Genomic DNA, 14,106 nt, shown 5'->3' with positions numbered 1-14,106 from the left:
GGATGCAACAGGTTTCTGACCAATAAGCATACATACCACAAAGCCACTGCTGCAAGTTCTTTTGAGTTGTGACACAGATATAAATATAAGTACCTATTTATTAGCATGAAAAATGAGTTTGACTTTACAGAAATAGCTCATTTAAATTATTATTTATTCAGTGGAAGAAAAAAATTCTGGTTGTATACTGTCTCTTCAGCTTATAGACTTTATTGGCTACACAGCTACTATACTGCAAGCTGCACAGGTTCATGCCTCCTATTTAATGATTTATTTTTTTTTTAATAAAAAAAAAAAAAAAAACAACAAGCAAACCACAACTAGAGAGCAGGAAGTCTGAAAAAGAGTTCTAATTTTTGGCAAACTCGTCCTCTTCTTGTGTAGCCCAAACTCAGCATAAAAAGCCAAAGCATTTAACAAGTTAAGAGGTGACAAAAGTCCTCCCAAAAGGACAATGCTCCATTTCAGAAAAGAATTTGGAACATTTGATTTCTACATGCTCTAAATTTCCATTCAAATACAAATGCTATGTTATAGAAGATGTATGTGCCCTCACACAAAAGATCTAGCAAGAGCGTATACTAGTTTCTGGTTATCCTGAGAGCGTGTGTGGGAGGACAGAGAATAGGAGTGGGGAGAATGAAGGCAAGGCACGATTAAAACAAGTTTCCTGATAAAGGAAATCCCCATTTCAGAGCAAATGGGAATGCTAAAGCACTAGCATACCCACAGGCAGTACATCCTGAGTTTTGATGAGTCCTAAAAGCAATTCAGAACCTGCAGCTTCTGTCCTAGATAGTAACACTCTTGCCTGTTCTTTACATCATTCAACTTATTGAATTAAACTGAAACCTGAGGGGGTGAGGGGCAGGTGCAGTCAACGTGCATCCTCCGGGATGTATTCAAAGATGAGACTTTGCAATTCTGTTTACTTGAAAGGGAAAGCTACGTCCACTTACTGGTAATTGGTGTCTTCTCTGAGAACAGGCAGACAGGATATTTGAAATGAGTTATAATGAGGCCTTTATATAGACTACTGAAAATGCCTTCATTTCTTTGGGAAGCTAGCTGAATAAATGATACTTCTGATAAGCATAACTCATGTATAAGAAAAATGAACAGAAACGGAGCGATAGCAGCGGTAATACAAGGGACACCCGCAAAAAATGAGACATTCTTCATTGTTTCACAGGCAAAGACAGTCATAAGAATCCCCATCAATTTTTTAACAACTTACAGGCTCTATTTTAAATATCAGGTTCCTGGCTATTACATTTATTAGAACTGACACAATTAGGCAAAATAAAAAAAACCACCCTTGCCAACAAACCTAACACAAGTACCCGAAGAAGCAGCTGCAAATGTGTTGTTAGACAGCACGCACTCACTAAACCCACATAAAAGCAGAAGGCGTAAGAGACAGTGTGAAAAAGGCCTGACTACAGAAGCCGGAGCTGGTGGGACACAGCGCAGTGGTGCAGACATTTGGTGCCCTCTCCTGGGCAAGACAGACCCATGTTTTGCCAATTCAGAGGCACGGCCACAGAAACTGGATTTTTTTCTAACAATTCCACAACGCAAAGGCATTTTCTATACCTTGAACTAATTCCTCAGACAAATTAAAGACACGGGTCAATCAAGTCTGGAAGAAAGAGTGAAAGTTCAAGCATTTCCCAAAGAAGTACTTGGCTGTTTAACTCCTTTAAAATTTCTGACACTGCAGCGCGTTACATCACAACATTGTTTATTATGTGACTTTTTACAATACAAACAAAAATACAGAAATGCAGTATATGAATACAGCTAAATGCGAAATGGTGATGTTTTTCTTGAGGCCATATTCCCATTTCTAGTAAAATAAAGAAAGACTGCACACAGGTAGAAACAGGTTGGTAGTTAACTCCACAATTTTGCCTAGAAATGACCTATAAATGCATTTTCCTGCTACTTACCATAAAATGTAAAAAGGGAGTTAAAGGAAAGCTTTACTCACTGGTTCCTACCATATGAAAGAAGCTATATTCTATTTAGGAGGGCCAATATATGGAAAAATATCTAAATTAAATGTTATTACAAAAAATGAAGCAGTAATGAGATCCTGCTGGCTAAAGAAGTTACTAAATGAGAATAGCATATATTTAAAGAATCCAAAACATAAAAGGGTTGTTATAAAAAGCTTAGGTGCACTGTAAGCCTACAACTTTTGTTTTTCCATATGTACTTTTAAACAATGGAAGTGTCAAAAATAGGGTCAACTGTGTTAGACTAAATTACATTATTGTATATGCTGCACTGAATGGAATTCTTGTATTATAATAACAGAGAAGCACTGTTTGCATCATATTATGGCAATTTATCCTCACTAAAAACCGTCTAGAGTCCTTGCAGTTTTTAATATCCTGTAAACCGTCAAACCACCAGAACATGATTGTACAACAGTAACATGTTTTCTTTTGCATTAAAATGACATCTGTTTAAAAAAAACAAAAAGGAAAAAAATAAGGTACTTAGAGCTGTTATTTTTCCAAGTACACAACACCCTAGACAATTCAAGGCATCTCATTCTCCATCAAAATTAACAAAAATTTGTCATGCTGTTAAATCCATTACTATGGATACAACTGGTGCAAAATTGGTCAAACGGATCCAACAAACACTGATGTCCAGGCTGGCATATTGGCAACTAATACATAACTGGTGGTCAAAATGATGCACTTAAAATATCTTCCCTTTCTTCTTATTCTTTTCCAAGGTTCTAAAATGATATAAAAAAACAGTTTGTTAGATAATGCATACAAGCTTTGATTATTTTTTTTTACATCACTAATGTACATCTTTAAAATATGCATTTTATAAAGCCTTACTGGTTGCAATACGATATATGAAACTTACTATGTACACAGTACTTGTATTACATGAAGTCAAACATTGCATTTATCACTAGATTTCCCCTTCCAAGGACTAGGAGAATTAAACACTTTGATTCTCAAAGCTTTAACTCTTCAACCCGCAGAAGTCTGATGCAATCTAACTTTCAAATACAAATATAATTTTTTTAGAGAGATCCAGTCATGTATGGATACTAATACTGCAGATTAAAATCTGCTTCAGAAGCTAATAATTTTCCCAATATTTCTGATGTATGCTCCTGTGTACCTAAAAGCAGTTCAAGATTGTTCTTGGCTTTTAAGTGACACTTCCATAGCGGTCAACCACCACTGACCGTTATTACCACAGAAATTGCCTTTTAGTGGAAAGCTACAGAACATTTACTGTGAACTGCAGGACAAGACACCAAATTTTACCTGGAAGAATTCTGTTGTTCCAAAATACGTTGTTGGGCTTCCCAGTTTGCTTTCTCGTCCTCAAACTGGCGACGCTTTTCCTCTAACTCTTTGTGTTGTGCTTCCAAATTCTTTTTCATTTGCTCGTGGCGTCGCTGCAGCTGTAGAAAAAGTTATGAACAGAGTCAGCACAGAAAACAGCAATTTTTGGGGCCATAGTAACAAACATCAGCAACTATAGTAACATAAGAAAATATAGTATTAAATTTTCTCTTCAGAGAAAGTAACTCTTAGACCAAAACCTCTGAGGTTATAGGTATTGCCAATAACAGAAACAGGAAGGGTATTAATCCCATAGCCTCATTTTAGAGTTAACACACCCCAAATGCTGCCTGAGTTACAAATAGGTGTTGTAAGCAGCTACATGTGGCAAACAAAAGGAAATTCAAGAACACTTTCATATTTGATACAAATATTAAGCAGCAAGTTGCAGAGCATTTGAGTATCATTAATGCATAAATTAGCAGGATCTTTCACTTTGTGTGGGGAAAAACCCCAAACATTTATTTCATCATATAGTATCAACTATATTAAGAATCAATTTGGAAAAAACATGATTAAGTGGATTAATTTATTCACTAATTAAATAAATTATGATTAGTATTATTGAAGTGAATTGTTTACACTGCCAGAGCAGTATAAGAAATCTCCTGCAAGTTGATGGGACGGATTGACAATCAGATATGTTGTAGGCAAGAATGGAGACACCGTCAGGAAACGTCATTCCTTTTGTTTGATGTAACATGTTTTTGAATTAAGTTAAATAAAAATTCCTATTTCATTACTCTGTTCCAAGTCCCTCTCTTACACAAACCCTTCAAAACATATTTCCTTTTACAGATTTTTTAAATGCTTTATACTCAGCACTGTCTGTTGCCTACATTTCTACATTTAGAGAAATACAACAGAAATTTATGAAGTCATGAATGGTGAAGAAAAAAAGGAATGAATTGCATGAACATTTAAAAACTGATATCACAGGATATACTCGCCCCAAAAGTCATGAGACAGTACATGTAAAACAAGAAGAAATATTTTTGTTAGTTTTTCATTCATGTAACAAGGAGAGTGTGGAGGCCAGAAGTATAAATGGGTTCAAAAAGATTCAAGACAGAAATTGAGGAAGGATAAATCCAGTGAGTAATTAAACACTGGGATCCAGATAAAACACCTAGCTTTACAATCCTCAAATTGCTGACTGGTGTATAATAGCATTTATATCCTTATCTATTTGCTTCTCCAAAAGAAAAAAAAAAAAAAAAAAAAAAATCTAGATTGATATATTTTTCCCTCTGATCCAGTATGCCTTGGCTCCTTACAATGCCCAGGTGGCCAAGCATTTCAACTACGCTTCCAAGTTTCCTCACTTTCCCTCAAATTTGGAGCCAAACTTTCTTCAGGAACTTTGACAGTTTTGAACTTCTCTGTTAGGCTTCTTGTGAGAAGCTGCCTCCTCAAACTTAAAATTGATTTCCTACTTAAACATAATTTTATAAATCTCTTAAAAAGACCACTTCAAGAGCAGCTTGAAGCCCATAAACAGTTTCACTGTGAGGACTTCACCTGGAGGTGACAGAAATTAGAGTTAAATATCCTTACAATTTATATAAGTTCAAATGACACCAAAACCTGACAACAACATAACCTTGCCTCTTTCTTAGTCTAGTAATTCTCATTTAAATGATTTCTTATAGACATCATATCAAGTTCCTGAAATGCTTCTTTAATATGCAAAGCAAATTATCATAACCACATTAGCTTATGTAAACAATGAAACTCTCAAGAACTTTTTAAAGCATGTGGAAGAAAACAGGCATAAAATAGTCAAAAGAAGAGGGAGAAAAAGAGGTTAAGTAAGAAAGTGAAGGAGTATTTTAACATACTGCAACTGTGAAAATAGAAAAAGAATGCATGCGAACATTAAAATTACATTTTAGGTTCGGGCTTATACTAATTCAGCACACAAGAAGCTAAGAAAGAGTAACTGAGTTGTCTTTCAACGTAAAATCTAACTATGGAATCAATTACTAGACAAATGTTAAGTTTCAAAGTCTTGGCAAAAAAAGCCATCTCTACATTTGTTCAGCCTCAAGCATATTGGGGTTTAAGACATTTCAATTACCTCAGCTTCAGAGTCCTTCAGTTTCTGAACTTTTTCTTTGACTTTCATCTCAAACACCTGTTCCATTTCCATCTCCATTTTTTTCATTTTGGCTACATGCTCCCTCCTTTCCTCCTCCATCTGTGCCAACGGGCTCCTGCCATAAATCCAGAAGAAGTAGTTAGCTAATAAGAACTTTTTTCCTATCTGTTACATGAGGGCATCTGTAAAAAAAACCACAAGATAAAAATGCTGAAGCATTAAAGACAAATAACATCGCTGTACGCACTGCTAGCTTAAATTCTATTTGCATTATTTTACTAACTGTTTACTATTTACTAACTGTAACTAACATTTCATACAATATCTTTTCCTCCTCCACAATTTATTTACATTACATTTAGGTTAACAGAAACTCTTGACTTTCTATCTTTAGTAGAACCTGGTCATGGGAAGAGAGGAAATCAAAGTTACAACAAAAAAAATTAGCATCTTCTGAGTGATCTTCAGGTGTCTTTTTCTCTCCCATTCCAATATATGAAAAATATGGACATAAAAATTTTAAGAGCTTGCAGACAGAAGTCCCATTTCCTCTCTAAATCTTCACTGTTCAAAGTGAGCGTAAGAGTAAGTTAACACTACAACTGCGTTGAATGCTGTCATCATACTTCTGAAGAGATAGCGACTTTGAGAAAAAAAAAAGGTTCAAGCAACTGAGCATCAGCGTTTCAAGAAAGTGTTAGTTGGAAGATTTTCCTTTAGAAAATTTAATAAACAATCTATAAAAATAACATACATGATTTTTAATTTTTCTATGCACTTTATGGTAACTACTTTCCTGGATTCTACTGAATTTTTAAAGCTGTATAAACCCGCTATCCAGGTGATACAGGTTTTAGACAGCAAGTTTCACGTTAAATACCGAATAAACAAGGACGATTTTGATCTAGTGATGATTGCTACATACAGTCTTGTAAGACTTTTCCGCTGTTCAAAAAAGAGCAATCGAAACAAATCACTGGCCTCTTGTTTCAGTTTTGAGTATATATGGCTTAAAATGACAATGTTTTAACTATCGTGTTGGTAAAAGTGAAGAACTACTGAATATATTTGGAGATTTTACAGTCAACCTGCAGCGGATATCTACTGTAATGTATGCAAAAGTCACTCAGACTAGCAAATTGTAAAGTAGAGGCGGCAAGCCTAAGCCCTACCAAAAATAGTATTATTGCTCTCAATTCATTAAAAAAAAAAAAAAACCCAAAAAACAAAACAAAAACCCACACACAACAAAAAAAACCCCCAAACCCGTTCTCATTCAAATCATGCAGAGAAAGCATTCTAAAATGAGAAAAGAAATGACTAACTATCAGTGATGACTGAAACATAATTAGCAGTATCTATTTGTATTCAGAATTTGCCATTCATTCTTCAAGGAATGACAACTGTATATTAACTATCAGGTTTGCCTATTAATGGCTCATTTTATCCTTCCTGCTTGCCCTTTTAACCAACTAACCTTACAGTGAAAGGAATCAATGTCATATGAACTCAAGGCCATATGAACTTTTTCCTCAAATACCAGTATTGTAAAGATGACAATTGGTGGGGGGTGAGGGGGAAGAAAATGGCATTTCCATTTAAAAACCAAAAATTAAACTGAATCTGAACTGGTAGTTGCAAAACTTGGATTGATGAGTAGAATGCTATATAATATATGGAACTGAAACTGATCCTCAGTCCAATGTTTAGCCCTCCAAAAGGCCAATTACTAGCAACTTTTGTCAAGGAAAAAAAAATGGTTAGACACGGGTGGAATACAATAACACACAACAATAAGAAAATGAAAGAAGAGGTGAGTAGCAGTACTTGTGGAAGCTAAACAGCTGTCAAAACAAGACTATTTTCTTGTTGTTACCTTTTAGAAGTGTAAAGTTCTCAAATGTATCTGCTCTTCAAAAATTAACCTAGGAGGTAGATCTGAATACTGAGGAATCATTGCTGCAGTTTCTACAGACTTGAAAGGGGAGCAGAACCGTCCTTCTATTGACAACCTAATAATCTAATGGGGATGTCATGCGAGCTGTATTTGAGAAAGTGGTAAAAATCAGTCTGGGCAGAAAATTTGATATACTAACAAGCGAGCATTTACAGCTGAGATCTTTACAACATAGGCCACAACTGGTTTTGTTACGTCTTAGGTACGTGATATGGGTAAAAGCACATCATCCTGTACTTCAGGATAAAACTATGCAAGGGACTTGAACAAAAAAACAGCTGAAGGAAAGAAAAAAACCGAAACCACTAAACAAAGATGTAAAACATTTAACTGATTTAACAGGATGTATGTTAAAACAGCCCTCTAAGTTAATCTGCAAATATTAAAAATTATTCTAGATATGCGCAAAGTGGAACCTCTGCGAGCCAGTAATAAGATAAAATCATGGTCAGGAAAGATTAATTAATTCCCCAATCCACTGAAGAGTTGTAAATTTACAGATAAGGATGAAAATTCCACTAATTCTTTATAAACATCTATGTAAAGATGATGGAGCTACGTATAGAAAATGGGGTAATTTCATAATTTATGCACTTCTACTCATTGTAGAAATTTGATTCAATTTGTCTTGAGTCTTAGCCAAAAAGTTTCTAAAGAGAATAGGTTTTTACAGAGATATTTGTCACTGAAATTATTTATAAATTCTTAAATTTACATTAGCACAGCTTTAGAACAACAACAAAAAAAACTGCTAGGGAAAAAAACCAATGCCAAAAGCAGGATAACAGGAAACTGTTTTAAAATTGAAACATTAAACAGTGAAACCCTTTTTGTGTTTATAAAATTTTTGTCTTTAAGTTTTTTGGAAAAATTTAAATGACCACTTACATGCCTTCAACTGTGTCAAATCTAAAAAACAAAAAACACAGAAGCTTAGCTTAGCATGCTTAAATAAAACCACAAAACCAAAAAGCAATAATTAAAAAAGTAAATTCATTATTAATAGATTCCTAAAGCTAATTATGTGCTCCCCTAAAAGCAAATTTTTCACAGTAAAAGGAAAGACTGTTAGTTAAGCTTGTTATATTTACTTCAAATTCAGTTAGTAAATCACTACACCATGTCAATATTAATGCAGGTTTGATGTGCAGATACTTTCAGGAATAGTTTCCCTAGAATATGCTTTTAAAGGGCTTTTAAATATTTTAGTGACATGAACAACCACTTGCTCTAAACAAGTTTTCAGAAACCAATGCCATATCGAGGCTTATCTGTTAATTTAAAAATTGTCACCTAGTAAAAGACGATGTATGAAAACCCCATGAACGTTCTTGTGCTACAAAAAGAGCACTTGACTTCAATGGCCAGCAGAGGTCTCACCGGCGGCTGAGCTCAGCTCTGAAGAAGGCTTGGCTGCAGTGTCACCTCCCCAGAGCATGATGCTTAACCTGAGCACGCCTTGTGTTAGCACTTCACTAATACTATAGGAGGGGAAAAAAAGTCTGAAAACAAGATTCTGATATTAAGTGTCACCATATAGTAAGATGGGCTTAATAACATTAGAACCATTTCACAGAATTTGCTAAGAATATCAGCAAAATGAGTTAGAAGCGGTCTAAGCTAAGCAGTTAGAAGGACCTATGTGTTGTGTGTTTTGTTACCCTGTGTGACATATTATTGAACACATCAGGAGATGGACAACGCTCATCTTCACAGTGTACAATATGACTTTCAATAAATTAAGGTCTTTCTTTTAAACTCACTGAAGATATCACCTTCATACAGCAAACTGAAAAGGTTTCTCAAGTTAAAAATTTTAAATTTCAGAGCAGATACCAATTCTCGCACGTCTCCTAGTACATGCATGAAATTACAATTACCACATAGTTTGAAGAGAGAAGTTATCCATATATGTGAAGACTACCCTTGACATTTAATTTTTTTATGGGTGGGATGATGTTGAAAATTTGAAGAAATCGGGACACTAAACCACCAAAAAGCTCCATAATCATGGAAAAGACTATGGAATGCTCTTAGGCCAATGAGTTACTTGTAGAACAGTCAGTTTTACCAAATCAAAGCAGACAAATCAGAGAGAAAATTATCAACTGGACAGAAGAAATTGCTTCAATTCATCTGCCCAGTATTATTAAAACTTGTAGCACATACTTCTATTTAACGTTCACATTTTTGTTCACAAAAATATGTTAAGTTGCATGACAAACAAAGATCTGCCCAAATCACAAAAATACAGCTGTTTTAAAGGTACAAAAGGTCAATCCAGTCTCCAACAGCTGCCAGTAGGAGATACTTTTGGAAAAGTGCAAGAACCAAGGCATGTACATCTCCTCTGACGTGTACCCTCCCAGCTTACAAAAGAACAGCCCCTTAAGGACTTTCCAGAGCCAGAGGTTGTATCTGTGTTTAACAGTAAGCTTGTAATACCACCAGATAGCATCAGAGCACAGCTCCATTTTCATATAGAGATATAGGATCTGTCTCCCGTGAAAGAATCAGATTTCCAGAGGACAAGTCAAATATTAATCCATTTTGAGACCCACGCACTTCTTTCAAAAGGCAAGCTGGCAAGCATAAAATTCCTAAGGGGATGCACAGACAAAGTGTTAATATCTGTTCTTCCCTCTTTTAATTCATTTCCAGGAAGACACATGGTTATTAGGAAAATTCCTTCTATGCTGCCTCAACTATGCTAGATTCAAAACTACAAAAATACATCGAAGCCAAAGAAGCGAAAACACAGTGAAGCCAAAGCAGCATGGTAAAGCTTAAAAAAAAAAAAAAAGAGAAGATAATGCAGCTCAACATACAGATAAGATAACAAGACAAGAATAGCATCAGCTGCTTCATAACCAGTATATGCATTCAATAATTTAAAGTCACCCTGTGTTTGGATGAACAAACTCTAAGGAAAGCTTCAAAATATTTCTTACAAGTTTACAATAGATTTTGACATCTTTCAGATAGCTGAATCAAACAACCTGTGATAATTTATTTCTTCTCTTGAAAAAAAAAAAAGAAAACCTGATAGCTAAGAGCACTAAGTGTATTTATCCACTTCTGACCTGCAGTACTGCAGTGTTCGAGTGACAGATTTCTTATGGAAAAAATTCTTCCAAAAGGTATGTTTACCTAGAAATATTCAGGTGGATAGCACAGTGACCTGAGATGGCAGGAGATGCAAAAGTATGCAATGCTTCACAAAGCAGAGTAATTCCCGATTCTCTTAGCATAAATTCTAGCTAAAATGGAAATCTCAGCAACGCTAACAACCACCGACTAAGGGGGCGAGGAGGGAATGAATGACACAAAAGCAGTTTTGAAACTGTTTGGTAGATGTGTTTATACAAAAATCCATCTTGTTAAGTTTCCAATATGGGAACAAAAAATAAAAAAATAATCATTGCATTATTCTTTTTAAGAAAAATGCAGAATAACCAATTCTTACTTGAATTAGGTAACAGACTAACACAAATCTAAGCAGGCACAAAAGTGGTGAAAGTGTTACCACTAAAATTAAGATTTTTCTGAATCTAAGGAAAACTTACTATGATTTGGAAAGGGATAAAAACTAGTATTAAACAACACAAAAAAAAAAAATCAAAATAACTTCCTCTGACATCCAAAACAGCAATGAAAAAATTTCACTTTTCAGTACAGTAATAGCAATTAACAGTACAGTAAAAAGTGTAGTAATAACGAGTTAGAAGCCCTGGAGGCAGTGCACAATTTTCTGTTCTGCACTACTATTACTACACTATCACCTCAGCAAAGAGAAAGTTGGCTCAAGTTCTCGCGTTCAAACACATTTGCTTCTCTGATGTGCCAACCTGCATTGTTTTGTGCTCTAATGTGCAAAACTACCTTACATGCCTCCCCCACACACACACACTTTTTCCACACTACCTACCTCATTTGGTAATTTTAGTTCTTAAAACTCCTCCCCTCTCTACCAATGACACTGTATTGTTATGAGGACAAGTATAGGTTGAGAAAAAATTCTAACATACTTGCTGTATGCATTCAGAAGCCTCGAGATGCAAGTCAGGGATAACGTGATGGCAAGAAACATGACAGTGAGAAGTAACCACTGTGTTATGGATACACGTATTTGAAGACTATTCTTTTTAAGACTTGACCTCACTATAAACTTTACCTAAATTTAAGTACGCTTTTGAGGAGTTGATGTAACTGACATACACTATTATATTTTTTGTCAACGCTGAGGAGGGAAAGCCCCATGTAGGCTCAAGCTAGATGCAACTAAAACAGATCCACTTAAATCATTTCCTCACAGGCACTTTCAAGGCATTAAAATTGTGTAGAATAGACATTTCTTTAGTGAAAAATGGCTTTGTAGCTATCATAGGGATGGGAACAGCAGATATTTCCATCTAATTTCAGGGATCTTTTGCAGGAAGAACAGCTATAATTTGGCATATCATTAGCCAAACAGAATACTACCCTACATTTTCATTGAGAAATTTGTATTTAAATACAATACAAATTAAAAAAAGAGTATAACTAATTACTAATCATTTAATCACTAATTACTGTTTATATAATTGACACATGTACAGTAGGAAGAATACTTAAATTTAACAGCACAGTTATTCTCAAACAGCATTATAAAAAGAAAAATACAGTAGAGTCTACTTTTAAATCTTCCAATAATTTCATCAGGTTGGCAAACAACTTGCTGTCAGAGGTAATTAAAATGACATACTAGGGTTAAAAAAACAAAACAAAAACAAAAAACACACACAAAACCAGCAACAACAAAGCCCCAAACCCCTGCATTGCAGCTCTCCTCTCACAAAAGATAAAGATGTTGCAATCATTTCCCTGCCATGACAAGCAACCCTAGAAGTAGCCAGGGCAGCATTTCAAAGATGACAGTAGCATGTCTGGATTTTCAAAGTTTCTAAACAAATATTAACCCATTCTTCTCAAAAAACATCGCTGACACCGAGTATCAAGCATTCACACCAAAAGAGACAGTAATTCCAAAAGTAGTATATATACCAAAATAGAAACACTAATGCACAAAACCTTTGCAATAAGTACTAGTGAAGCAAAACTTAAAAACGGAAATAGTAAATGTAAGGATTCTCTTCAATACAGAATCTAACTAAACCCCAGCTATTTAAAATGTTCAGATAAACTAATGTAAACCTTAGTGAAAAAGAAAGAAACCCCAATCATAAGTAAACCAGAAGTATAGCGTTCAGACCAGAACACAGCGAAGAGGCAACTTACTGGACAATAAAATACAAACAAAACCACCACTCATCCAAAAAAACCCCAAACCAAAAATCCCACCACACGTACACAAAACCAACCAAAAAATAAAGAAACAACCCCAAAGCAAAAACATTAAGTGCACTACGACCTTAACAAGAACTTACTTTGTTAGCTGCCCTTTATTTTTGTTGTTGTCAACACCGTTGTATGTAACAGCTGCCAGTTTTCTGCTTCTGTAGTTCTCATAATGTACGTTGTTAGTGACATCCTTCAGGTCCTGCATATGAGTTCTGTCAATAAGTGTAATTTATCAGCTTAGTGCATAAATACAAAATACTATCTTAAAAATCAGTCCATCTTCATTTTGCAGATTGACTTAATTAAAATTATATCCCTCCATAATGTCCCATTCCCCACAATGCTGTCATTCTTCCATTTAAATTAGAGCTGTCAAGACAAAGTCACAGAAATACCCATTTGCACTGAACTATCTCAAGATTGCAATATTCCAAACATTAACTTAGAGGATCAATCTTTGGAAAATTTGAGTTGTGTGCATAAACTTGCAAGTATCTGGAGAACAGATATGAAAACTGTGTATTACTACTGTAGTAGGTGCACCAAAGCATGTCAGACAAGAAACAACAAATAAGCAAAAATCTCCTAGTTTCTATCTTTTAAGTCTGCAAAAGCTAAATGTAAAGCTCAAGACTAAGACACAAACATTAGCTTCCTTTAACAATTTTCCATCGACAGCTTGGAGAAAACCAAAGTTTAATAACCAAACTAACAGTTGTTACAGCAGACGTCACTTACTGAACTGCTGGGAGTATAGGACTCAGCACCTAACACAATGAAGCACAGGTAGTCTTGCTTTTGACAACTGCAGCACTGAAAATTTAAAAAGAATGCCTACAACTAAATTAGCACTAACAGACAATGCAGGTTCCTATGGTTTATCACAATTTTTAAGAACAAGTAACCAGAAAGTAAAGACAACTATTTAAAAAAAAAAAAATCACCACCACCGCTTGCTAAATATGTGGTTAAACAAGATACCACAAAGTGTAAGACAGTGTTTAGAATTAAAAACATGGGGATTAACATGAACTCAATAGCTCAAATCCTTTTTTCTCCAATATATGACTTGCTAATCTCTCAGACATACTAAAAAACTTAATGTTACCTATAATTTACTTACCTTATCAACATGTTCCTCAGAATTGTGAAGTCACAGTGTTCACCATTTTCAACTATAGAAAGAAAGAAATTTTTATTGAAATGCCAACCAAAATATGTGCCTTACACAGAGGTAAGGCTTTTAGATGTCACTCATCTACATTCATTCCAACACCAGGTTACTTTCAGCCTTTCCTTACTCAAATAGTATGTGTAATAAC

General features: G+C 34.9%; 1 protein-coding gene across 2 annotated transcripts in view; it reads right to left on the bottom strand.

The window, feature by feature from the left end:
- Positions 1–1,733: 1,733 nt before the first annotated feature.
- SEPTIN7 (septin 7) overlaps positions 1,734–14,106 on the bottom strand; it is a 63,165-nt gene continuing 50,792 nt past the window's right edge. The window contains exons 8-13 of one of the 2 annotated variants that reach the window (XM_082479527.1): positions 13,908–13,959; positions 12,871–12,996; positions 8,333–8,353; positions 5,467–5,602; positions 3,306–3,445; positions 1,734–2,755 (exon numbers count right to left, since the gene is read on the bottom strand). In XM_082479527.1, coding sequence (XP_082335653.1) covers positions 2,716–2,755; positions 3,306–3,445; positions 5,467–5,602; positions 8,333–8,353; positions 12,871–12,996; positions 13,908–13,959 — 515 coding nt within the window. In that variant the 3' untranslated portion in view covers positions 1,734–2,715. The remainder of the gene's footprint in view (positions 2,756–3,305; positions 3,446–5,466; positions 5,603–8,332; positions 8,354–12,870; positions 12,997–13,907; positions 13,960–14,106) is intronic. The other variant, XM_082479528.1, reaches the window with a different exon arrangement.

This window comes from Vanellus vanellus (genome assembly GCF_965231255.1).
Source record: "Vanellus vanellus genome assembly, chromosome: 2".
NCBI lineage: Eukaryota > Metazoa > Chordata > Aves > Charadriiformes > Charadriidae > Vanellus > Vanellus vanellus.
Note: the sequence above shows the minus strand (reverse complement) of the source record. Positions and strands in the feature narration are given on the sequence as shown.